The 27,439-nt window shown below is 35.8% G+C and overlaps 1 protein-coding gene across 1 annotated transcript; it reads right to left on the bottom strand.

Annotated features, from left to right (window-relative positions):
- Window positions 1–3,077: 3,077 nt before the first annotated feature.
- On the bottom strand, window positions 3,078–27,210 carry LOC115506896 (olfactory receptor 13H1-like). The gene is given in 5 exon segments (XM_030304852.1): window positions 3,078–3,160; window positions 24,041–24,152; window positions 26,420–26,525; window positions 26,527–26,910; window positions 26,912–27,210. Coding segments are annotated over 5 exon segments (984 nt in total).
- Between the last annotated feature and the right edge of the window lie 229 nt (window positions 27,211–27,439).

The raw sequence follows: 27,439 nt of genomic DNA, 5'->3' as shown, positions 1-27,439 counted from the left end.
TATTATGCTAAGCAAAATAAGTCAGAGAAAGACAAATATCATATGATTTCACTCATATGTGGAATTTAAGAAACAAAACAAGCAAACAAAGGGGAAAAGAGAGCTAGGCAAACCAAGAAACAGACTCTTAACTATAGAGAACAAAGTGATGGTTACCAGAGGGGAGGTGAGTACGGGAATGGGTGAAATAGGTGATGGGGATCGAGGAGGGCACTTGTGATGAGCACCTGGTGATAAATGGAAGTGTTGAATCACTAAATTGTACACCTGAAACTAATATTACACTGTACATTACCTAACTGGAATTTAAATAAAAACTAAAAAAGAATATTTTACCCTTTTCATCTTCACTGGACATTTTTTTACCAGAATAATCTTATGTTTTGATTATATCACTCCCTTATCCAAAAACCCTTTCATTCTCTACTGCCTCCAAAGTCAAGTCATAACTTCTTAGCCTGACATTCAGTACCTTTCATTATCCTTTATTATCTGTACTACCTAGTTTTCTGTTTGTTGTATTCACCGATCCTTGGTTTCTCTTTTATTTATTTGCTCTCTTTGATGTATGTACCCAATGTCCCACACATATTTAGAATGACCAACAGTCCCTATTTTGTCTGGGACTGAGAGTTTTCCTGGGATGCAGGAGTTCCAGTGCCCAAACCTGGGAAATCACAGGCAAACTAGGATGAGTTGGCTTCCTTAGGTTTGATATACACACCATTCTCCAGACATGCCACTTTCTATTTTCTATGACTTTGCTCCCATCCCTCTGACCAGAATGGCTACCCACCCATATTCTCTCCATTAAAATTCTAGCCATTTATTTCTTAATCTCTTCCAAGAAGTCTTTCTCCTAAGTCAGAATTAATATTTTCCTCTAGTGTTCTCTCACAGTAGTTCTGTTTTTTCCTCATCTGTTATAACACTAACCACTTTCTTCCATGAATTGTGAATTGAGTACATATTGTACTATTCATCTCCTTCTCGAGACTGTAAGCTCTTTGAGAGCAGGAACCACATGTCATTTATGTCCTTACCTGGCATACTGTTGTATCTACAATAGGGATAAATAAATACTTGTTTGATGAAAATTAGGGATCAAAAAGAAAGATGAGTGCAAGGAAATAAAGAAATGTGACCATAGAGGGGTTACAGAGGGTAGAAGAGACAGGTAATGGGGGAGTCTCATGCATGTCCCCCTCTTTTCTCCTGCAGTAGTATTCCACCCAAACAGTTTTCCTAATAACTATCCCAAAACAACCAGTAATCTACTTAGATAATTGGTTTTCATCAACTTCTTACTGATTACCAAGTCTTGTTTACTGTTTACCTCTGCTGGAAACACCAATTTATTTACTTACTGCTCTCTACCAACCAACATTATACAACTGTCTATTCCTCATTTTCAGAGGCTCATACCCCCATATCCCTTTTAGCTTGTCACTTTTTACCCATCCATCTTCTACCCCCACCATCTCTACCCCTAAGATTTTCACCAGTACTGACACAAGAAAGTTTGTGTTTCATCTCTTCTAGTACTATCTTCAGTTTCAACCCACTCAACTTATTTCTGGGCCACACAATAATAGTATATTCCCTAAGATTACACTTGCAGAGTAAAGTGTTGGAGTAAAAACACCTAAAATTAAGGAATCGGTTCTTCCATTTTGATATCCTTAGTCTCTGTGTGCTGGTCTTAATTTGGGGAAGTGGGAGGCATGGGGGAACTTGCACTGAGGACACTTGGTTTTCGATGCTTACTGTGGCCTTGATCTACCTCATAGGTCATGGTCCCCTTTTACTGAGCTAAACTCCTCTTTAGGTAGATTGAATTTAACAAATGGATATTGAGCATCTGTAATGTGTGTGACACTGTGCTACCTGATGTGTTCGTACCGTACTCTGCATATACTTCTATTTAAGAGTTCAGTTTCTTCAATAAACTGAGACGGAGAATACATTTTTTCAAGTGTATCCAGTGCTCAATACAGTGTCAAGGACACAAAGAGTGCTCAATAAATGTTGGAAGGATAAATGTATAGGTACTTCAGAATGAAAACAGATGTAAATTAAAGACATGGTCCCTGCTTTGGAAGAGGTCACAAACCAGCAGGTAGAAGGGGAAAAGAGCTCTGAATACAAATAACTTTGAACACGCCAGACAAACATGTCTTACCATTCTGTTTTATAGAACCAAGTGAAAAACTGAGAGTTTCATTTTGACCAGGAGATCTTGAGTCTATTTAAATTTGAACTCAATGATACTTTGGGGGATTACTTAATAATGGCTTATGGCCAGTTTATCTTTGTTCCCAAATTTCCCATTTCCCATATTGTCTTCAAATTAAGCTTTTCTTTTGTCTTAAAAATTCATGATTTGATGACCAGTTTCATTTTTATGCTAACCAATATGTTTTTTTCTCACCATGGACAGAGGGACTAATATTGAAAATCAAAGTAGGTTTGTTGTTTTTCTTGGTAGAGAAAGAAGAAAAATGAGAAGGTACAGGCATGGTAACTGAATTTTCTGAATCTAACACTGATACGGATATTTTGACAAGTATGAGTCAACTCTCAGGAACATCATGAGGGAATATTAGAGCTGGGAATTATCTCATGTAATCCAATTACGAGGGACAATGTGGTGTTTAAGGGAATGGGCTCTGCAGACAGACATGGTTTTGATTCTCGGCCCTGTCACTTCTATGTAACCTTGGCCAAACCATCTAACTCCTCTGAACTTTATTTTTGTCATCTGTAAAATAATTTTTATGTTAGAGTGATGTTACAAATATTAAATGAAATGCATAAAACATTATCCTTAGTATGCATTAAGCACTCAGTAAATTTATTTTTATTCTTCTATTATTGCAGGAGCCTGAATATGATGCTCAAGTGACACAGGCATTGACTACAAGTTGGACAAAATGGCCTTTTAGTTTATTCCAGGCCTGAGACTCTGAGTTTATAATTCTCCGGCTGGGAGGAAGTAAACTTTATTCACCAATGCCTGTGCTGATCAGATAACCTCAAAGCCCAGACACACTGCATAATTCTCCGACAGCAATAACTCAGCTGGCAGTTCCCAGGCAGAGATGTGGGAGAAAGTCCAATATCCGGGAAGCGCTAGGATCTACAACTTCCTGTGGTCTGCCTAGTGAAATTTGACCAGATAAGAACAGTTAATAAGAAGCTCTCGAGATAGAAAAGCTCCTTTTATTTCTGAATGCGGGTATATTGATGTTAAATACCTGAATGGATGAGGTTAATTTGAATAATCTTCTATTGTTGCAAGAAATATGGAAAAGTATTCCGGAAAACTAGAAAAATTCTTCATACTTGTGGCATGAACTGAAAGAAGTCTTTCACTATTTTGACAAATGATGACTCCACTGTTTTGTGTGAGGGTAGAAGCTTTTAAGGACTGGACCCCAAGGCACCCCATTGTGGTGCTTAGGAAAAGATCAAGCCTCATATTCTGGACCTTCCTTCTATAACACTTTGCAAGTCATGCCAGATTCCCATCAAGGCTGAACAATTTGCCTTGAGGCCCCCAAATATTTCCAAATGTAGTTAATGGCTTCAAAAAGAAAACAAGCATTGCAATGAAAGCACTTAATGTCTATAAATTCAATTGCCAAGAAGTTCTTCTCTTTTGAATACTCAAAGGACAGGATCCCTGGGCAATGACTTATTGTTTCCCTTGCCTGCACTGCAATGATTACAGAGACTGTCCAGGTAAATATTGTGATAACTAGATTCTGCTAGTGATCTCTCCCTTCTTTATTTTCTTGAAACAATTTTATAACTGTGATCATATTCCCCCTTTTCTCCTGTCATCATGTGGGGATAAACTTACTATAAAATGTCAGAAGCTGCATTCATGGCTCAAAATTCCTTGGTAAACAAAACCGAGCTATGGGCCTGATAAAGATTTAGCAAGAAAGCAGCATAGCTTAGTATTTGAGTGAGAGGTCTGTTGTCAGGCGGATCCTGAATTAAATCCCCACATCTGCCTCTTACTAATTGTGTCACTTCTGTGCATCTCGGTTTCTTCATCTGGAAAATGGATATGATAATAGTCATACTTATCTCATAGGATTGCTTTAGGGGTAAAATAAAACAAAGCACAGCAGTGCCTGATTAAAATATTCAGTAAATGGTAACTACTGTTGTTATTGAGAAGCAGATTTCCTCATCAGGTTCTCAAGATGAGAGGATGTCGTGGAAGTGTTAACTGAGAGTAGTACTTTATGAAGTATAAGGTAGTTCTGAGAGTATACCACCAATTATTCTGTTGAGTTGGAATAATCTAAGATTAGAGGTATTTGTGGAGAGCTGCAACTGTAGTCCTTTAGGGCCTCTGCAATGCCTGGGACTACAGCAATATTAGGGGATGCTTGGACAGTAGCGATTTTGAACACCTAAATCCTTGGCCACTTGAGCAAAGTAGGTAAAGGATAGGGGTAGCCTTTAGTTACATTACAAGACAGGATAAACACGGGGGTATAATATCTTGTGCCTGTCTTACTGTTTTACTTCTCCAGCAAAAGGCTGACAGCTCACTATTTGGCTTTTGCATCGAATATCATAAACCCAATAAGGTGGTAGAAATGCCTTTATAATTCTTGCTTTGGGGGATATGGCTTGGGTAAGGTGGAGAGCAAAGGTGAGGCATTCTGTGAAGAACTCCCATTCTCTTAGGAGTTTGAAACACATCAGAGTTCTGCACCTGAAGAGAGAAGGGAAGCTGGAAGACACAGTGGATTGGCTTTTCATACATCTGGGATTGGACTGAAGTGGGAGTGGATTGATTGGACTGAAGTGCTAAGAGTATAGAATTATTCATTTTTGTTGTTAGAGTATCAGTTGCCTAGAATAAAGGTATTTGTTGACACAGTGAGGTCTGGGTCTTAAGGCACATACATGAACTTGACACAAAACTTTGGGGAATCCATTTGCCTCTGCCTCTCTGAGACTTAAGTTTTCTTTTCTTTTTCTTTTTTGAAAATCAGTGGAATTTACATATAGTGAAATACACATATCTTAAGCATGGAACTGATGAATTATGACAGACGTGTACACCTATGTAACCACAAGCCCAATAAAGGTATGGAATATTTCTACGATCTCCCCAGAATCTCTTGCATTCCCTTCTAGTCAGTCTCTACTTCAGTTGGCAACCACTGTTCTGTTTTCCATTTCCCCAGATTAGCTTTGCCAGTTCTTAAACTTCATAAAAGCATACAGTACGCATTTTTTTGCATCTAGCTTCTTGTACTTGACATAACATGTTTGAGATTTATCCATGTTGTTGCATGTATTAGTTGTTTGTTATTTCTTATTACTGGGTAACAGTCCATGGTGTGAATATACCACAGTTGGTTTACCTATTCTTCTATTGATAGAATTTGGGTTGTTTCTGATTTGGAGCTATGTTGAATAATGCTGCTATAAACATTTTTGAACAAGTCATTTTGTGGCCATATGTTTTCGGTTCTCTTTGACAAATACCTAAGAGGCTAGTTGCTGGGTTAGAGTAGATACAGGTTTAATTTTTTTAAGTTTTCAGATGTTTTTTGAAATTGTTTGTAAAATTTTACATGCCCACCAGCAATATATGAAAGTTCCTGTTTCTTTATTTTCTTGTCGAAAATTGGTGTTGTTGGTATTTTTTATTTTAGTCATCTGGTGAGTATCTCATTGGTTTTTTAAAACTATTTTTGAAATCATTGGATCACATGGTATTTTTCTATTTTTAACTTTTTGAGGAACCTCCATACTGTTTTTCACAGTGGTTGTACAAATTTACGTTCCCACCAACAGTGTACAAAGGGCATTTACCCAGAGAAAATGAACACACTAATTTGAAAAGTTATCTACATCACTGTGTTTATTGCAGCATTATTTATAATAGCCAAGACACGGAAGCACCCTAAGTATCCACTGATAGACAAATGGATAAGGAAGATGTGGTATATATACACAATATTACACAGTCATAAAAGAGGGTGAGATCGTGTCATTTGTGACAGTATGGGTGGACCTGGGGGTATTATGCTAAGTGAAATAAATCAGACTGAGAAAGACATATACCATATGATTTCACTCATAGGTGGAATCTAAAAAAAACACAAATGCGTAAACAAACAAAAACCAGAATCAGACCTGTATATACAGAGGATAAACTGTTGGTTGCCAGAGGGAAGAGGGATGGGGGAATGGGCAAAATGGGTGAAAGGTAGTGGGAGATACAGGCTTCCAGTTATGTAATGAATAGGTCATGTGAATAAAAGGCACAGTAGAACGAATATAATCAATGATATTGCAATAACCTTGTATAGAGACAAACAGTTCTCATACAGTTTCATCTTAAGATGGCCCTCTTATTGTGGTTTTAATTGACACTTCCCTGATGACAAATAATGCTGAGTAGATTTCATATGACTACGGGCAATTCACAATCTTCCTCTCTGTGAAGTATATGCTAAAATCTTTTGCCTTTTTTTTTTATTGGGTTGTCTTTTTGTTGTTGATTTTTAGGAGTTTCTTGTATATCCTAAATATAATAACTTTATCAGATTAGAAATAATGTGAATATTTTTTCTCCCAGTTGGTGGTTTGCCTTTTCATTTCTTTAATTGTATTTTTGAAGAACAGAAGTTTTACATTTTGGTGAAGTTCAATTTCTTTTGTGATCTGTCCAGGAAATATTTACCACTGCCAGTGTCATAAAGATATTTTATATTTTCTTCTAAAAGCTTTATGGCTTTAGCATTTAGTTTGGTATAGGATCCATCTTCAATTAATTTTAGAGTATGGTGTGAGGTAAGAGTTGAGGTTCACTTTTTATATGTATCTATATTCATTTTTAGAGGTATCATAACAAATTGCCACAATCTGGGAGGCTTAAAACAACAGACATGTATTATCTCACAGTTCCAGAAGCTAGAAATACAAAATCAAGGTGTCAGCAGGCTCCGGGGAAAAATCTTTCCTTACTTCTTCCAACTTTTAGTGGCTCCAGTCATTCCTTGGCTTGTCTCAATGTCTGCCTCTGTCTTCACATGGCCTTCTCTGTATGTGTCTTCTTTTCTCCTCTTCTTGTAAGGACATCAGTTAATGGATTTAGGGCCTTTTCTAATTCCAGTATGGTATCATCCCGAGATCCTTAACTAATGATATCTCCAGAGAGACTTTCTCTGAATAAGGTCACATTCCGAGCTTTTGGGTGGATGTAAATTTTGGCGGGGGTCGGGGGGGGGATGCTATTCAACTCTCTGCAATATCCAATTGTTCCATCACCATTTCTTGAAAAGACTACCTTTTTTTTGCTAATGAATTGCCTTGCAATCTATGTCAAAATTATGGACTCTGTATGCTGATCCATTGTTCTATTTACTTATGCTTAAAGCAAGATCATTCTAAATATAGCTTTCGAGCACGTCTTCAAATCAGGTGGTGTGAGCCATTCAACTTTTTTTTTTTTTTTTTCAGAATTGTTTGGCTATCCTAGGTCCTTTGTTTTTGTTATGTGTTTTATTTTATTTTTATTCAAGTATAATTAACATAGTGTTATATTAGTTTCAGGTACATAATACACTGATTCAACAATTCTGTACATTAGTGCTCATCATAAGTGTACTCTTAAACCCCTGTTTCACCCTGTTTGTGATATATATTTTAGAAAAAAATTCCTTTGGGACTTTGACTGGATTGTGTAGAACATACAGATCAGTGCAGAGAGAATTAACATCTCATAGAAATGAAATTGGTTTTTGTATGTTGATCCAGTTGCTGTTTGCAAATACAGTTTTCCAGTTTGATGTTCTTTACTTTTGTTTTCTTACCATATTTTACTAGTAAGAGTCTCCAGTGCAACACTGAGTATTAGAGATGTGAGCGGACACCTTTAATTGGGTCCTAAACTCAGGTGGAGATAATTTAGCCTTTCACCTGAAAGACACTAACAGTAGAATTTTGTTGTTGTTTATGACAGATACTGTTAATCAGGTTGAGGATGTTTGCCAAGAGTTTTTATCGTTAACAGGTGTTGAATTTGATCAAATTCTTTTTCTGCATTTATTAAAATGATCATGTGATATTTCTCCTTTATTGTATTTACATAGTGAATAGCATTGATTTATTTTTTGAATATTGAATCTGCCTTGCAGTCCTGGGATACAGACACATACTCATAACGTAGTATCCTTTTAATGCATTCAATTGTATTCAATTTGCTAATTATTTTCAAAATTTTTGCATACATGTTCTTGGGGGATATTGGTCTGTTGTTTTTCCTTGTGGTGTCATCGTCTGATTTTATTATCAATGTAATAATCATAAAAAATACTTTGGAAGTATTCTGTTTTCTTCTATTTTCTGAAAGTGTTTGTACAGTATTGATTGCTCTGTCCTCTGAAATGTTTGGTTAAATTTACCAAAAAAAAAATCTGATCCTAGAGTTTTTTTCTTTTCTTTTTTAGCTTTACTGAGATATAATTGACATATAACTGACATATAAAAGTGTACAGTGTTGACTTGATACACTTACATATTGCAATATGATTATCACTGTAGCTTAGCTAATACCTCCATCAGGTTACATAATTACATTTTTTTGTGTGGTCTTCGAGTTTTGTTTTTTTTTTTTGCTGGAAAACTTTAAACTACTAGTTCAATTGTTTTAATTGATATAAAGTTATAGAGATCAATTTCTTGTTGGGTTAATTTTGGTAATTTGTATCTTTGTACATTTCATCTAAATTATCAAATTTATAGGGGCACCTGGGTAACTCAGTTGGTTAAGTATCCGACTGCAGCTCGAGTCATGATCTCACAGTTTGTGGGTTCCAGCCCGCATCGGGCTCCGTGCTGGCAGCTTGGAGTCTGCAGCCTACTTCAGATTCTGCGTCTCCTTCTCTCTCTGCCCCTCCCCTGCTTGTGTGCGTGCGCGCGCGCGCACTCGCTCTCTCTCAAAAATAAACATTAAAAAAATAAATTATCAAATTTATTTGTGTGAAGTCATTTATAATATTCTCCTTTTTCTTTTTTATTGTTTTAGGAACTATAATGATGTCCCTTCTCTTATTCCTGATAGCCATTTTTGTTTGTTTTCCTTGAACAGTCTAGGTGGATGTTTATCAATTTTATTGATATTCTTAAAAGTTGGCTTTTGGTATATAAAATTACCTTTAAGTACTGCTTTAAGTGGCTCCTACAAATTTTGGTAAGTTGTATTTTAATTATAATTCCATTTAAATATATTCTTATTTCATTTGTGTTTTTTTCTGTGATCCATGGCTTATTTAGAATTATGTTTCTTAATTTCCAAATATTTGGCTCTTTCCTAGTTATCTTATTATTACTGGTATGTAGTTTAATTCTGTTGCCAGAAAGCACACTATTTGATTGTAATCTTTTTTTTTTTTTTTTAATTTTTTTTTTCAACGTTTATTTATTTTTGGGACAGAGAGAGACAGAGCATGAACGGGGGAGGGGCAGAGAGAGAGGGAGACACAGAATCGGAAGCAGGCTCCAGGCTCCGAGCCATCAGCCCAGAGCCCGACGCGGGGCTCGAACTCACGGACCGCGAGATCGTGACCTGGCTGAAGTCGGACGCTTAACCGACTGCGCCACCCAGGCGCCCCAATTGTAATCTTTTAAAATTTATTGTTTTATACCATAGCACACACACAATTCTAGTGAAAAGAATGTGCATTATGTATTCATATGGATTAGTGTTCTATAAATATCAATTAGGTCAAGGTATTTATAGTGCTATACAGATCTTCTATTTGTTTGCTAATTGCTCTTGTCTTATCAATTGCTGAGAAGGGAGTGTTAAAATCTCCAACCATGATTGTGAAATTGTCCATTTCTCTCCCTTTGATTTTTGTCAAATTTTACTTCAGCTGTTTTGAAATTCCATTATTAGGCCACATATGTATTTATGGTTGCTATTTCTTCCTGATTAATTGAGGCTGTTATCATTATGATTTTGTCAAATTTTACCTCAACTATTTTGAAATTCCACTGTTAGTCACATATGTATTTATGGTTGCTATTTCTTCCTGATTAATTGAGGCTGTTATCATTATGAAATACTTTTCTTTATCTCTGTTAAAATACTTTTTGTCTTGAAATCTATTTTATCTGGTATTATTTTAGCCACTCTAGTTTTTTTATCTTTCTTGTTTGCATTTATATACTTTTATAAACTATTTATTTTAACCTATATTTGTCTATATATTTAAAGCGCTTTTCTTATAAACAAAATATATTAGGGTTTTCCTTCTTCCATTCTGAAAATATCTACAGTTTAATTTGAGTGTTTAATACGTGTTTATTGTAATTATTGATAGTAATATGTAGTTCATTTTACTATTTCATTGTTATTTTGTCACCTTTTAAAAGTTCTTTTCCCTTTGCTCCTCTTTTAATATATTTTTGGGGATTATTCAAGTACTTTAGAATTCCATTTTAATTTTGCTATTGGATTTTTAAGCTATATTTCTTTTGTTATTGTTATTGGTTGTTGTAGTGAGTAGACTCAACCTTTGAATAATTTGTATCACTCTGTCTCCAACTTTGTTAATCACTTATTTCTACTTTCTCCAAGCTATTGAATTTTCATTTCAAATAGCATACTTTTCAGTTCTAGAATTTCCATTTGATTCTTTTTCATAGTTTCAGATTCCATGTTGGGATACCCATTTGTCCACTTATTTTGACCACTTTTTCTTTTAAGTCCTTTAACATAATTATGATAGCTTTTTAAAATTATCCTTCTCGGGGCGCCTGGGTGGCGCAGTCGGTTAAGCGTCCGACTTCAGCCAGGTCACGATCTCGCGGTCTGTGAGTTCGAGCCCCGCGTCGGGCTCTGGGCTGATGGCTCAGAGCCTGGAGCCTGTTTCCGATTCTGTGTCTCCCTCTCTCTCTGCCCCTCCCCCGTTCATGCTCTGTCTCTCTCTGTCCCCAAAATAAATAAACGTTGAAAAAAAAATTAAAATTATCCTTCTCTGCTAATTCAACATCTGGATGACTATGGTACCTATTTCTACTCACTTTTTTCTTATAAATTCATGTACATTTTTCTCTTTAATCACATGCCTAGTAATATTTGATTGCACAGTGGATACTATTGATGATATTTTATAGAGAATTTTTTATTCTCTTCCTCCTAAGAGTATTTTGATTTTTGTTCTAGCTGACAGTTAAATTATTGGCTAATCATCTTAAGCTTTTGGAGCTCTCATATTACTTTGTTAATTTGAGTCTGATTCTATTTTACCCTTAGTCTTGGGGTACATCTTAATCCTTGGACGTAGTCTTTATTCCTAAGGCATGGTCCTTTGAGAGTTTTAATAGAAAGCCCAAGATATTTAGAAATGTTTTCTAACTTGGTGGAATTCAGCCTCTAGACTCTGTCTTCTTTCTTGTAAACAAGTCTTAAAATCTCTGTTCCAGTTTTTCAGCTTTATTTCTGCTGCCTTCTGTCAGTTTTCTTCTTCTTTTTTTCAGTAAACACACAGTTCAGGGGTCATTTAAGTATTTGATAGGAGTTTGTATATAAAAATTGAGACTCACCTCTCTGTGACACTCTTTATTTTAGAGATTTTCCCCTTTAATTACTAGCCACTCTGGCAAGTCCCTATTCCATCCTCTGATACCTCAAACCAATATGACTTGAGATTTCTGCTTGTGTTTTAGCCAACTCACACCAAATCCCTGGGTAGTACTTTCAAAAGAAAAGCCATGTAGATAGAAATGGATCTTTCCCATTGTGGTTTTGTTCTTTTAACAGTTGAATATTGTCTAGTTTCTGACTTCAAATAGTTAATTTTAAATGTTTTGTCCAGGGTTTTTTTTTTTTTTTTTTTAAATCTGTGAGATGATTGGTCCAAAAGAGCTACTTTGCCATTATCAGATTCCAAATTGGTTCTTTGAAAAAAACCTCAGGGGCGCCTGGGTGACTCAGTTTGTTAGGCGTCCAACTTTGGCTTACATCATGATCTTGTTGTTTCTGGGTTTGAGCCCCACATCAGGCTCTGTGCTGACAGCTCAGAGCCTGGAGCCTGCTTTGGATTCTGTGTATCCCTCTCTGTCTGCCTCTCTCCTGCTCATGCTCATTCTCTCTCTCAAAAACAAATAAACATTAAACATTTTTTAAATATTCAAAAGAAAAAATAATTTTTGTATGACATATCTCACAGGATAAAATGTGCATTTGCATTTATAAACAAAAGTGAGAATGTAGAGTTTTCTGTGGTTTTTAATATAATACATATATCAGTTTCAGGGAAGGGTCTGTGTAACCTTGGGAACAATTATTCTCTCAGTAATCTATTTATAAAATGGAAAGTAATATCTATCTGAATTTGACTTCATAGAAAATGCCAGGTTTCTGGTCAGTTATCTGTTCTCATCTTAGTTGTCCTGTCAGCAGCATTTGGCACAGCTGATCATTCTCTTCTTGATACCCTTTGCTTTTTTGTTTGTTTTCTAGGATGATGCACTCCCCTGATTTGCTTTATAACTCACTGGCCACTCTGTTTCTGGTTTTTTCACAGTTTCTTTTTTCCATGACCTCTTAATGTTGGAGTTCCTCAGGTGTCAGTTCTTGAATTTTCTTTTTTTTTTTTTTTTTGTATTCTGTAGCTACTTATCCCTTGGTGATCTCATCCAGTCCCATGGCTCTGAATATACTGTCTATGTTTACAATTTCCGTATTTCCGTTTCCAGCTCCCATCTCTCCCCTGAACTCTAGACTCATGTATTTAACTGAAATTATCTCTTTTTTGTTTAATAGGCATTTCAAAATTAATATGTGAAAAACTGAAATCTTGCTGTCTACACTTCTTCTCTCCAAAATATTCCCTGGCATCCCATATTTCCATTATTCCCACCTTCAGTTGTTTAGAGCATAAATATTTGAATTATCTTTAACTCTTTCTTTAAGATTCCTGATCCAAATCATCAATGAATCCTGGTGATCTTTCTCCTTCAAATATTTCAAAGACCCTGTCATTTCTTACTACTTTGATTTCTATCTTGTTCTAAGCCACCATCATCTTTTACCTAGGTTTTTGCAGTATCCTTCTAAATAGTCTTTATGCTTCTACCCTTGCCCCATTAAAATAAATTTTTCCTACAACAGTCAGAATAACCCTTTTAAAATGTAAGTCAGATCACTGCCCTACTCAAACTCTTTCAAAGTGTTAGGATTAATTACTCTTTTAAAGTGTTAGGATTAATTATAAGAGTATGTTGATGGGCTTATAAGGTATAAAGGTGTAATTTGTATGACAAAATTACAAATGAAGGGGGAAGGAACTGAGTTTTATACAAGAGCAAAGCTCATTTATACTGTTGAAATTTAAGTGTTACTAATCCAAACTAGATTGTTATACATTAAGATGTTAATTTTTGGAGGTGCCTGGGTGGCTCAGTTGGTTAAGCATCCGACTTCAGCTCAGGTCATGATCTCACACTCTGTGAGTTTGAGTCCCATGCTGGGCCCTGTGCTGTCAGTTCAGAGCCTGGAGCCTGCTTCGGATTCTGTGTCTCCCTCTTTCTTTGCCCCTCCCCCAGTCACGCTCTGTCTCTCTCTATCAAAAAATGAATAAACGTTAAGGAAATTTTTTTAAGATGTTAATTTTTGGGATGCCTGGGTGGCTCAGTCAGTAAAAGCATTGGACTTTAGCTCAGGTCATGATCTCACAGTTCATGAATTGGAGCCCCATTTTGGGCTCTGCACTGACAGCTCAGACCTTGGAGCCCACTTCGGATTCTCTGTCTCCCTCTCTCTCTCTGCCCTTCTCCTGCTTGTGCCATCTCTCTCCAAAATGAATAAATAAACATTAAAAGAGAGAGAGAGATAAAGGAAAGAGAAACAAATAAAAATAGATGTTAATTTTAATTCCTAAAGCCACCACTAAGTACATTACTCAAAAATGTATTAAGAGCCTAAATGTCCATCAACTGATGAATGGATAAAGAAATTGTGGTTTCTATACACAATGGAATACTGTGTGGCAATGAGAAAGAATGAAATCTGGCCTTTTGTAGCAATGTGGATGGAACTGGAGAGTGTTATGCTGAGTGAAATAAGTCATACAGAGAAAGATACCATACGTTTTCACGCTTATGGGGATCCTGAAAAACTTAACAGAAATCCATGAGGGAGGGGAAGAAAAAAAAAGAGGTTAGAGAGGAAGGGAGCCAAAGCATAAGAGACTCTTAAAAACTGAGAAAAAACTGAGGGTTGATCGGGGGTGGGGGGGGTGGATGATGGGTATTGAGGAGGGCACCTTTTGGGATGAGCACTGGGTGTTGTATGGAAACCAATTTGACAATAAATTTCATATTTAAAATAAATAAATAAAAGTTATACACAGAAAAAGGAAAAAATGTATTAAAAGAAACAATTGAATTAAAATGAGATATAAGTAAATTTATATTTAACACAAAAGAAAACAATAATGGAGGAATAAAGGGACAAGTAAGATACATACAGAAAAGAAATAGCAAATGACAGATCTAAGTCCTACCTTATCAACAATAATATTAAATATAAATGGATCACACTGTTCAATCAAAAGTCAGAAAGTTGCCAAAGGGATTTAGGAAAAAATCAAAGCATAATCCAACTACATGCTATCTACAAAAGACTTACTTTAGATTCAAAAACACAAATGTGTTGAAAATAAATATTTGGAAAATATATACACCATACCAACAGTACCTAAAATAGAGCTGGTAGACCTAAACTATTATTGGACAAAGTAGGCTTTAAGGCAAACACTATTACTATAGACAAAGAAGAACATTCTGTAATGATGAGAGTGTGAATCCATCGAGGAGAAGTAACGATTATAAACATATTTACATCTAACAACAAAGCCAAAATATACAAAAAGTAAAAACTGAAGAATTCAAAGGAGGAGTAAGCAGTTCAACAATAATAGTTGGAGACTTCCATACTGCATTTTCAGTCATTGATAGAACAACTAGACAGAGGATAAACAAGAAAATAAAAGGCTTGAACAACACTATAAACTACTTGGATCTATCAAGATCTTACTGAACACTGTATTCAACAACAGAATAAACATTTCTCTCAAGTTCACATAAAACATTTCCAAGATAGATCATATACTAGAACATGCAACAATTTTCAAGAAATTTAAAATAACTGAAGCCATACAAAGTATGTATATGATCACAATAGAATAAAATTAGAAATTAATAGCAGAAATCAGAGTGATTCCCAAATATATGGAAATTAAGTTTTCTAAATAATCAATAGGTGAAAAAAATGACAAGGTAAATTAGAAGGTACTTTGAAATGAGTGAAAACACAAAAAATACCAAAATTCATGAGATATAGCTAAATCAGTAAAAGGTAAATAACTGTACACATCTATATTTTAAAAAGAAATATTTAAAGTCAGTAACCTAAGCTTTCACATTATGAAACTAGGAAGTGAAGATAAAACTAAACTCAAAACATTGAGAAACAAACAATAAAGACTAGAATGAAAGTAAATGAAATAGAGAAGAGGAAAATAATAAATTCACTGAAATCAAATGTTTATTCTTTGGAGAGATCCAAAAATTGATAAACTCTTACCTTGAGTTACAAGAGAGACAGAGACAGAGAAAGAAAGAGAAGAGAGGAAGAAGAAAGAAAGAAAGAAAGAAAGAAAGAAAGAAAGAAAGAAAGAAAACTCAAATTTCTAAAATCAGAAATCAAATTTGGGACATCTCTACTAACCTTAGAAACATGAGAATGATTATAAGAGAATACTATTAATAATTGTATACTAAAAATTGATAAACTAAGTGAAATAAACAAATTTCAAGAACCACACAGACTGCCTCAAGAAGAAATAGAAAATCTGAATAAACCTATAATAAGTGAAGTGATTGAGTTAATAATCAAAAATCTTTCCACAAAGTAAAGACCATCCCATATGGATTAACTGTGTAATCCTTCCAAACATTTTGAGAATAATTGACGCCAATCCTTCACAAAATGTTCCAAAAGTAGAAGAGAAGGGAATACTTCCCATCATTCAATAGAGCTAATATTACCCTGAAATCAAAATCAGACAGACCTCACAAGAAAATTAAAAACTAGTATCCCTTTTGAATATATATCTCCAAAATCCTTAAAATATGCCAGCAAAGTAAATTCAGCATTATATAAAAATAATTTTTCACCATCATTATGTAATATTTATCCCAAGAATGCAAAGTTGGCTTAAATTAATTCATTAAAAGACAAAAATCATATGATTATCTAAATGGAAACAGTTAAATAATTTGATAAAATCTAATACCCTTTCATGATAAAAAAAAAAGCATTAGGCAACTAGAAACAAAAAGGATGTCCTTCAGCCTGGTAAAGTCCATCAATCAATGAAAACCATGCAGCTAACATTGTAATTAATGGTGAAACACTGAAAACTTTCCCCGTAAGATCTTGGAAGAGGATTTCTACTTTTACCGCTTCTATTCAACATTGTACTGCAATTTTTGCCAGGAAGATTAGGCAAGAGAAAGAAATAGAATCATCCAGATTGGAAAAGAAGTACAGCTTTCTCCATTCAGACTTATGATCTTGTATATGGGAAATTCTATGGAATCCACAGAAAAACCTACTAGAAGTAATAACTTCTTTTTAAACAAGTTTTCACGGTATAAGATTACTATACTAAATCAGTGCTATTTCTATACACTAGCAATGAACAACCAAAAAAGAAGTTAAGAAAACAATTCCAATTACAATTGTATCAAAAAGGATAAAATACTTAGGAATAAATTTAACAAAAGGAGTACAATGAAAACTACAAAAAATATTGAAATAAAGAAAACCTATCAACATGATACCACATTAACAAAACAACAGATTAAAAAAAGCATTTCAATAGATGCAGAAAAAGCTTTTGACAAAATTCAATATTTGTTAATAATAAAAACTGTCAACAAACTATTTAGAGGGAAGATACCTCAACATAATAAAGGCTGTATATGAAAAACCCACAGCTAACATCACATTCAATGGTGAAAAGCTGAGAGCTTTTCCTTTAAGATTAGGAACAAGCTAAGGTTGTCCAGTCTCATCTCTTTTATTCACCCTAGTACTGGAAGTTCTGGCCACAGCAATCAGTTGAGAAAAAGAAATAAAAGGAATCAATTTCGTAAGGAAAAAGTAAAACTTTCATTATTTTCAGATTTCATGATACTATGCATAGGAACCCCTGAAGACTCCACCAAAACAATTTATTCATTTAAAAGTAATAAAAGAAATCAGTAAAGCTGCAGGATACAAAATTAATACACTGAAATTGTTTGTGAATCTATACACTAATAACAAACTAGTAGAAAGTGAAATTGAGAAAACAATTCCATTTATAATTGCACCAAAAAGAATAAAATACCTAGGAATAAACTTATCCAAGGAGGTGACGGGCCTATACTCTGAAAACTGTAAGACATTGATGAAAGAAATTGAAGACAACACAAATGGAAAGATACTCCATGCTCACTGATTGGAGGAATTAATATCGTTAAAATGTCCATACTACTCAAAGCAATCTACAGATTCAATGCAATTCCTATTAAAATACCAACAGCATTTTTCACAGAACAGCATTTTTCACAAATAATTCTAAAGTTTGTACGGAACCACGAAAGACCTAGAATAGCCAAAGCAACCTTGAGGAAGAAGAACGAAGCTGGAGGTATCACAATCCAAGATTTCAAGATACACTACAAAGCTGTAGTAATCGAAACAGTTTGCTATTGGCACAAAAATAGACACATAGATCAGTGAAATAGAATAGAGAAATGGGAAATAAACCCACATTTATATGATAAATTAATCAATGACAAAAGAGGTAGGAATACACAATGGGGAAAAGACAGGCTCTTCAACAAATGGTGGTGGCAATACTGAACAGCCACATGCAAAAGAATGCAACTGGGTCACTTTCTTACACCATACACAAAAATGAACTCAAAATTAATTGAAGACCTAAGTGTGAGACATAAAACCATAAAATTCCTATAAGAAAACATAACATGCTTTGACATTGGCATTAGCAACAATTTTCTAGATATGTCTCCTCAGGCAAGAGAGACAAAAGAAAACTAAACTATTGGGACTACACCAAAATAAAAAGCTTTTCACAACAAATGAAACCATCAACAAAACTAAATGGCAACCTACTGAATAGGAGAAGATACTTGTAAATGATATGTCTGATAAGGGGTTAATATCCAAGGTATATAAAGAATTTGTACAACTCAACACCAAACAAAAAACCCAAATAATTTGATTAAAAAATGGGCAGAAACCTGAATAGACATTTTTCCAAAGAAGGTATACAACTGGCCAACAGACGCAAGAAAAGATGCTCAACATCACTAATTTTCAGGGCAAATAAAAGCCACAGAGATATCACCTTACACTTGTCAGAATGGCCAGAATCAAAAAGATAAGAAATAACAAGTGTTAGCAAGGAAACGGAGAAAAAGGAACACTTGTGCACTGTTGATGAGTATATAAACTGGTGCACCCTCTGTAGAATACAGTATGGAAGTACCTCAAAAATAACAAATAGAAATACTATATGGTTCAGTAATTCTACTAGCAGGTATTTACCCAAAGGAAATGAAAACATTAATTCAAAGAGATATATGCATCCCTATGTTTATTGTAGCATTATTTACAATAGCCAAGATAATGGAAGCAACCCAAGTGTCAATGGGTAGGTGGATAGATAAATAAGATGTGATTCTATCTATCTACCTACCTACCTACCTACCTACCTATCAATCATCTATCTATATAATGGAAGCAACCCAAGTGTCATTGGATAGGTGGATAAAGATGTGATTATCTATATCTATATATCTTTAGATAGATAGATAGATAGATAGATAGATAGATAGATATAGTGGAATATCAGCCATAAAAATGAGTGAGATCTTGCCATTTGTGACATGTCATGGACCTAGAAGTTATTATGCTAAGTGAAATAAGTAAAAAAAAAAAAAAGAAGAAAGTAACACGGAGAAAGATAAATACCATATGATTTCACTCCTAGGTGAAATATAAAAAAACAAATGAATAAATAAACAAACAAAAAGCAGAATCAGACCTGTAAATAGAGAAAACAAACTGGTGGTTGCTAGAGGGGAGAGGAATGGGGGATGAGCAATATGGGTGAAGGGGAGAGGGAGTTATGGGCTTCCAGTTATGGAATGAATAAGTCATGGGAATAAAAGGCACAGCATAAGGAACATAGTCAATGATATTGCAAAAGCATTGTATGGTGACAGATGGTGGCTACACTTGTGGTGACCATAGCATAATGTATACAGAAATTGAATCCCTATGTTGTACACCTGAGACTAATGTAACATTGTGTGTCAACTATACTCAAAAAAGCAAACAAACTGTGTGGTACTGATATAAGGGTGGACATATTGATCAATGGAGTAGAGCTGAACATCTAATAATAAACCCAGATATTTTTGGTCAATTTATTTTTGACACAGGTGCCAAGACAATTCAATGGGTAGAATGACAGTCTTTTCTACAAATGGTGCTGGGACAAGTGGATATGCACATGCAAAAAGATGAAATTGAAACCCCACCACACACCATATACAAAAGTTAACTCAAAACGGACCAAAGTCCTAATTGTCAGAGTTAAAAGCTTGCAACTCTTAAGGGGCGCCTGGGCACCTCAGTCGGTTAAGCATCTGACTTCAGCTCAAGTCATGGTCTCACAGTTCATTTGTTTGAGCCCCGCGTCAGGCTCTCTGCTGTCAATGCAGAGCCTGCTTCGGATCCTCTATCTCCCTCACTCTACTCCTCCTCCAGCCTCTCTCTGTCTCTCAAAAAGAAATAAACATAAACATTTTTTTAAAAAAGTTTGCAACTCTTAGAACAAATATAGGCATAAATATTTGTAACATAAATATTTTGGTATAAATATTTGTGACACAGGCCTAAATATTAGGTAGTGATTTCTTAGATATGGTACCAAAATCACAAGGCACACACCAAAAAACCCCAATAAACTTGACATCATCAAATTAAAATGTGTTTGTACTCAAAGGATACTACTAAGAAAGTAAAAAGACAACCCACAGAATGGGAAAAAATATTTTCAAATTAGGTATCAAATAGGGATTTATATATAGAAGATAAAGAGAGCTCTTTCAACTCAATAGTAAACAAATAACCCCATTAAAAAATGAGCAAAAGATCTGAAAATACATTTCTCGAAAGATAAACGAATGGAAAAAAAGCACATAAAAAGATGCACAACATCATTGGTTATTAGGAAAATGCCAATCAAAATCACAATGAGGGGCGCCTGGGTGGCTCAGTCTGTTAAGCTACCGATTCTTTTTTTTTTTTTTTTTTAATTTTTTTTTTCAACGTTTTTTATTTATTTTTGGGACAGAGAGAGACAGAGCATAAACGGGGGAGGGGCAGAGACAGAGGGAGACACAGAATCGGAAACAGGCTCCAGGCTCCGAGCCATCAGCCCAGAGCCTGACGCGGGGCTCGAACTCCCGGACCGCGAGATCGTGACCTGGCTGAAGTCGGACGCTCAACCGACTGCGCCACCCAGGCGCCCCATGCTACCGATTCTTGATTTCAACTCAGGTCATGATCTCACAATTCATGAAATGGAGCCTCACATCAGGCTCCATGCTGGCAACACGGAGCCTGCTTGGGACTCTCTCTGCCCCTCCCCTGCTCACACACTCTCTCTCTCTCAAAATAAATAAACATTAAAGAAATCACAATGGGTTACCTATTTTAGTCCACTAGGTGGCTATAATAAACTAAATGAATATTTTGTTGCATTGGCTAAGATATGGAGTAATTAGCAACTTCATACATTCCTGTAGTATGGGTTCCCACATATCCCTAGTTTTGCAGATACATGTGTATTACATCCTGAAGCTTATTATTTCTGAAAATATAAGGAGAAGCACTGGATGAATTTGGTATATCCATATACTAGAATATTATTCAGCCACAAAACATTAATCAACATAAATAAATCTTGAAAACATTATGCTAAGGTGAACAACCCACATATTGTATGATTTCCTTTACATAAAATGTCTTAAATAAGGAAATTCATAGAGATGGAAAGTACATTTGTGGTTACTGGAGGCTGAGGAAAAGGGAAAATGGGGAGTAACAGCTAATGTGTACAGGGTTTCTTTCTAGGGATGATGAAAATATTCTGGAATCAAATAATCGGCATTGAATTGTTCTATTTAAAATGGTAAAATTATGGCATGTGAATTATATCTCAATAAAGCTTTTTAAAAATGCTGAAGTCCTTACAATGATCAAGAAGTACCTATGCAGTTTGATCCCTTGTTCCTCTCTGAGCTCATCTGCTGCTTTCCTCCTTTTGGCTCACTCCCATGCAGCCACCTGGCTTCCTTCGTGTTCTTCAAATACGTTATGTGTTCTGCTTTAGCGCCTTTGCCTGGAATATTATTTTCCTACATATTCACACACTTCCCCCCTCGTTGTTCAAGTTCCAAATTCTCAGGTAGGACTTTTCTGATCACTCTATTTAAGAAGTGCCTATCCTATCTTTCCCTAGGTTACCATGCTTTTATATTTTAACAACATACTGTATGATTTATTTTTATGGTTTAGGTTCCTGCACCATAACATAAGCCTTATGAATGTGGAGACATTTTTTACTCATTGATGTGTCCCAAAAGCCTAGAACAATGCCTGGTACACACAGTAGGTTCTCTCTGTGTGTCTTTATCTTTCTCTGCGTGTCTTTATTAAACATTCATTTGTATATTTATGTTTACTTGTTGTTGAAGGAAGGAAGGAAGGAAGGAAGGAAGGAAGGAAGGAAGGAAGGAAGGAAGGAAAGGGGGGGAGGAGTGAATGTTATACCACCTACCCATCCCCTTGCTCACTTAGCTCTAGCTAAACTTGTCTTCTTTCTGTTCCTTTAACATGCTCAGTTCTTTCTTCAGAGCCTTGGTATTTTTTCCCTTATTCTAGTGCACTCCCTTTCCTCAACTCCTCAGAGTTCACAATAAGCATTTAATGGATCTTCAGTTTCAGTTTAAATATTACTTCTTCTGAGAGATCTTATCTTACAATCTGATCCAAAATACATCTCACATTTCACTCTAGCTTCCTGTTTGTTTCCTTCAGAGTACTTATCATGCTTTTTAAAGTCGTTTATTTATATATGTGATCATCTATTTAATATCTGTTTATCAAAATGTTTAGCACCTAAGGTCAGGAACTTTGTCTTTTTTACTGTGGATTCCAAGTGCTAGTAAATTACATAACACATAGAAGGTACTCAATAAGTTTTGCTTTGAATGAGTAAAGTGAGGAATAAAAAGAGGCAAAGTGTTAACCTCCAACACTTACAGCCAGACACACACACAGGCCTGTGTATGCTTTCCATAATTTCAGGTATGGGATTCAGCCAAGTGAAGTGTGATAACCTTGCTACACACAGAATAAACTAGGTATTTCAACATACAGGATCTCTGGTGCCAGAGTTATATAATATTTAATGATGATAAGGATAGTAAAAATAATTAATATTTCATTGGCTTCCTATTTGACAATACTGTGCTAGGTGTTCTACATTGTTGATCTTATTTGATCCTTATAGCAACCCTATGAAGTAAAGACATTATTATTATAATGAATATTACTATTGTTATCAACTGCATAGATGAGGATGGGGGTATGAGGAAGGTTAAAGTAACTTGCCCAAGGATGCACAGCTAAAAAATGGTATTTTATTTTATTTTTAATTTTAAGTAGGCTCCATGCCCAACATGGAACTTGAACTCACAGCCCTGAGGTCAAGAGTCACATGTTCTACCCCCTGCACCAGTCAGGCGCCCCCAAGAAGTGGTCTTTTAAATATCAAAAGTCTCAATTCAAACGAGGTCTTTCTAACAATAAAGTCTGTGTGTGCATGTCTTTGTGTGTATGTGGGATGGCAAATACTAGTATACAGGGCCATTGACTCAAACATGTTAGTGAAAAAAACTTTAGTGACTGTTTTATTTTTTTATTTCTTTAATGTTTATTTATTTTTGAGAGAGAGAGAGAGAGAGCCAGAGTGTGAGCGGGGGAGGGGCAGAGAGAGAGGGAGACACAGAATCTGAAGCAGGCTCCAGGCTCTGAGCTGTCAGCCCACAGCCCGATGTGGGGCTCGAACCCACAAACCATGAAATCATGAACTTAGCGGAAGTTGGACGCTTAACCGACTGAGCCACCCAGGTGCCCCTATCGGGTGACTGTTTTAACCAAAACAACAAAAATGTTGCAGGAATAAGTGAGCCATTTTCTGTGTGCTCGTTTCCATATGATGAAAAGAGTGGCTTTAATAGTTCTGCTTTCATGACTTGTTGAAACTCAAGGAGCATGCAACAGACAATTAATTTCACTTTCTTATTAGTACCGGTGTGTTGACAGACTCACTCAAAAGCCAATGATAGTTTCTTAGCTTTTTAAAAATTATAAATTTCTTTCTTTTGAACACTGGGGGCTCTCAAGTGTTTCGTTTCCTTTCTTTCTTTCTTTCTTTCTTTCTTTCTTTCTTTCTTTCTTTCTTTCTTTCTTTCTCTTTCTTTTTTCTCTCCTGCTGCCAGGACATAGCGCAAAGCTCTTTTCTCAGTTATGTTGATTTTGAAGGGGTCAGTTCAACCTTCTAAGACGTCGCCTGGTGATTTTGGCACACGTTATGAGAAGATGGTGTGCGGGGAGGCAGAGTTGCCTATAATCAGCTGCAAGTCATAAGTGCTGTTTGGCAGAGATAAGAAATTTAAACACCTCCCAAGGCATAGGTACTTCCAAAGTATTGCTTTGTTTATTATAAGTCAAACTTGTTCATTTTGAAGACAACTTTCCCAATACACTTTTAACAGAAAGGCAACTTATGCACATATGTCTGATTAGTTGTTCTTATAATCTCTTACTTACACTTTCTATTCATCCAGTCTTGATTTCGTGTCAGAAATTTTCCTGTGGCTTGTTCTCCACTTCCAGATGTAACATATTTCTCTCTCCAGAGAGAACCCTGTCTAACTTCTTCCTGAGGTAATCAAAAGGGAAGACATTAGTTCACCTGTCTAATTTTCTCTTGCAGCTAAAAACGTCCCTGCCTCTCCCCAATAAATTTCTTTCTGTCAGCAAAAGTCACATCTCATTGCTTGTTCTTCTCTACCTCTTCTTAGTCCCTAATGAAAATGATCAAACTCCAATAAGTATTAGGTTTGCAGTTTCACTCCTTTTTTTTTTTCCTTTTGAGGAATCATGTTTGTTTCCCCCCTCTAGTGTTTGACTTTATCTGTTCACCATGTCTTGTTAGTTAGTTATTAGTACCTTCCGTTTTGTTTCAGGAGTGCTTTAGGTTAAATGAAGAGTATTAGAAACACCAGAAATAAAACTTACAAAAGAATTTGTTCAAGGTTAAAATGGCAATGTTACAACGAAGTTTGCATAACACCATAGATTCCCTTTCTAAAAAGTTCTCTGTTGGCATTCCCACACTTTTATTATTTTCATTTTCATTTACAATAGTCTTCTGTTGGCTTGTGTTGGTGACCAATTAGGTATTAATTTCTTACTTACAGAGTGAAATAGAATGGATCAAACTGGGATCTGCCTGTCAAGATTTATCTGGAAACAGTGGTGAAGTGAATCAATGTTGAAATAAATTTGGGGGCTTTTTATTGGTCACAAGTAGCCCACCGCAGCATTTTCTGTTTCCAAAATTGGATTGATTCATTGTCATTTTGACCCAATGACAAAGACCCTGACTCTTGAAATACAATTGACCAATGAACATGGGAAACATATTCAGCCTCATCTCTAATAAGATAAATTCACATTAAGACAACAGAACCTATTTTTTTTTTTAAATTTTTTTTTTTCAACGTTTATTTATTTTTGGGACAGAGAGAGACAGAGCATGAACGGGGGAGGGGCAGAGAGAGAGGGAGACACAGAATCGGAAACAGGCTCCAGGCTCCAAGCCATCGGCCCAGAGCCCGACGCGGGGCTCGAACTCACGGACCGCGAGATCGTGACCTGGCTGAAGTCGGACGCTTAACCGACTGCGCCACCCAGGCGCCCCAACAGAACCTATTTTTTTCAGTGTATCATATTCTCATAAATTATTTTAAAAAGATACAGTCATTACTGGTACAGACATAAATGAATGAACACTCATATAATGGGTATAGATGTTAGAGAGTGAACTGACAGTGTTTTTCTTTTTTGGCTGACATGTATTCAGTGTCCACCACATGCCGAACATATGATAGAAGATTAACATGCATCATCTCATTTCATTCTCAAACCAGCTTTGTGGGGTAGGCACTCTTGTAATCCCCATTTTACAGATGAGAAAATTGAAACTGAGAGATGGAAAGTAAGAAATCCCACACGGCCATAAGTCTCAGTCTTAAACACATGTCTGCTGGATTCTAGAACCAATGTAAGCCTCATTGAGTGTTGGGATTACAGGTGCTTTTTTATTTTTTCTCTACCTGCCTCATGTATTTAAAAATAATGAACATTAGAATTTTTATAATCCAAAAATACAGTACACATTTTCTTGTTTGTTAAGGAGTTTTAAAGGGATTAGATTTGCTCTGTGAGGTCAAGTTTGGAAGCAGCATGCGATTATTCATGACTACGGTACGTTGACAGAGAAAATGGGTCCTGATCTACTTATCCAGACATGTAATTGTAAGTTCCATAGGGTCATCATTTCTGGCCCTCGGTACCTACACAGTCTTGAAGGGCTTTTTGCTTCATCAGAAGGCCTTCTATGTGGAAGTCTTATGTAGCAGTTGAGTAATTTTCCTCTCTGCACACTCACATTCATCTCTCTCTGAAGCTTGGGTAATGATATACCTCATAGAAAAAGCATCAAGAGAAAAAATGTCCATTTTGCAACTTTGCTCTTTACCATCTACCAAAGAGAATCTTAGAATATTGAAATATTTCTCGTTCAGTAAAATGACATAACTACATAGGATTCAAATGTACTAATTATTATTTTGTTTTATAAATGCTCCCACAACATTGTCCTGTATAATTTATTATGTAAATGAATGGCATTGTAAATGTTTAACATATCTTTTTCAGTGGGAGGATATTCTTTATCACATGCTTGTTGGAAATAGAAGAAATGCATTTGAAACTAATGGTCTTATGAAAATGTTTTACTATTTATACCTTGTTATTTTTATAAGTCAGTGTCAAGCTGTCAGTTAGATGAACCTTCATGGGATATTCATGTCCTTTCTAGGATTCTTTCTTTCAAATAATTTTTCTTAGGACATCTTTCACATCTTTGTTTCTCAAGGTGTAAATGAGGGGGTTCAACATAGGAGTTACAACACCATAAAATGCAGAGATGACTTTACCCTGGTCCTGGGACTCCCTTGACTGAGTCAAGGTACATGTAGATGGCTGTTCCATAAAATATGGTGACCACAGTCATATGGGACCTATAGGTGGAAAAAACTTTCAGCCTGCCCTCTGCAGAGTGGATCCTTAGCATGACAACCACAATGCGAGTATAGGAGATGAGAATGAAGATAAAAGGTAGGGGCAGTGTGAATATGCCTATGACCAGACCCAGAATAAGTCTGACTGGGGTGTTTGAGCCGGTGAGCTTCAATAGGGCCTGGACCTCACAGGTAAAATGATTGATGACATTGCATCCACAAAAATGGGCAGGAATTGCAATGATCAGTATTATTGCTAAAAGGAAGGCACTGGCCCAAGTCACCATGGCCAACTGTATGCAGACCTGGTTGTTCATAATGATGGTGTAAAACGGGATTAGATATTGCAATAAATCTGTCATAAACCATGATAGCAAGGAGGAAACACTCTGTCATCCCCAGAAAAATAGTGGTCGTCATCTGACCATAACAGCTAGTATAAAAAATGGTAGGGTAGTCTTTTAAACCATTGAACAACCAAAAAGGTACTGAATTGCTAGAGTAACAGATATCGAGGAAGGACAGCTTACTTAGGAAAAAATACATAGGGGTGAGAAGCTGGTCATCAACTCTAACCATGACGAGGATTAGACTGTTACCTACCAATGTGATCATGTAAACTGCTACCATGGTGCAATAAAAGCAACCTGGGATTTTGGATAGTTGGAGAAACCCACCAGGATGAATTCTGTCACTTCACTGCCATTTTCAGTACCCCAAATAGCCATTTTCTTCTATCTGCTGAGAAAGAAGAAATTCAATTCATTTTAATTTGAGGAACATTTATTGGGGTTCTTCTGTGTTCTCAGTCCTATATCAGGTGATATTAGGAAAAGATGTTTGAGAAAGAAGGGATACT

Source organism: Lynx canadensis, chromosome X (genome assembly GCF_007474595.2).
Source record: "Lynx canadensis isolate LIC74 chromosome X, mLynCan4.pri.v2, whole genome shotgun sequence".
Taxonomy (NCBI): domain Eukaryota; kingdom Metazoa; phylum Chordata; class Mammalia; order Carnivora; family Felidae; genus Lynx; species Lynx canadensis.
This window is presented reverse-complemented; position numbering and strand designations above follow the sequence as displayed.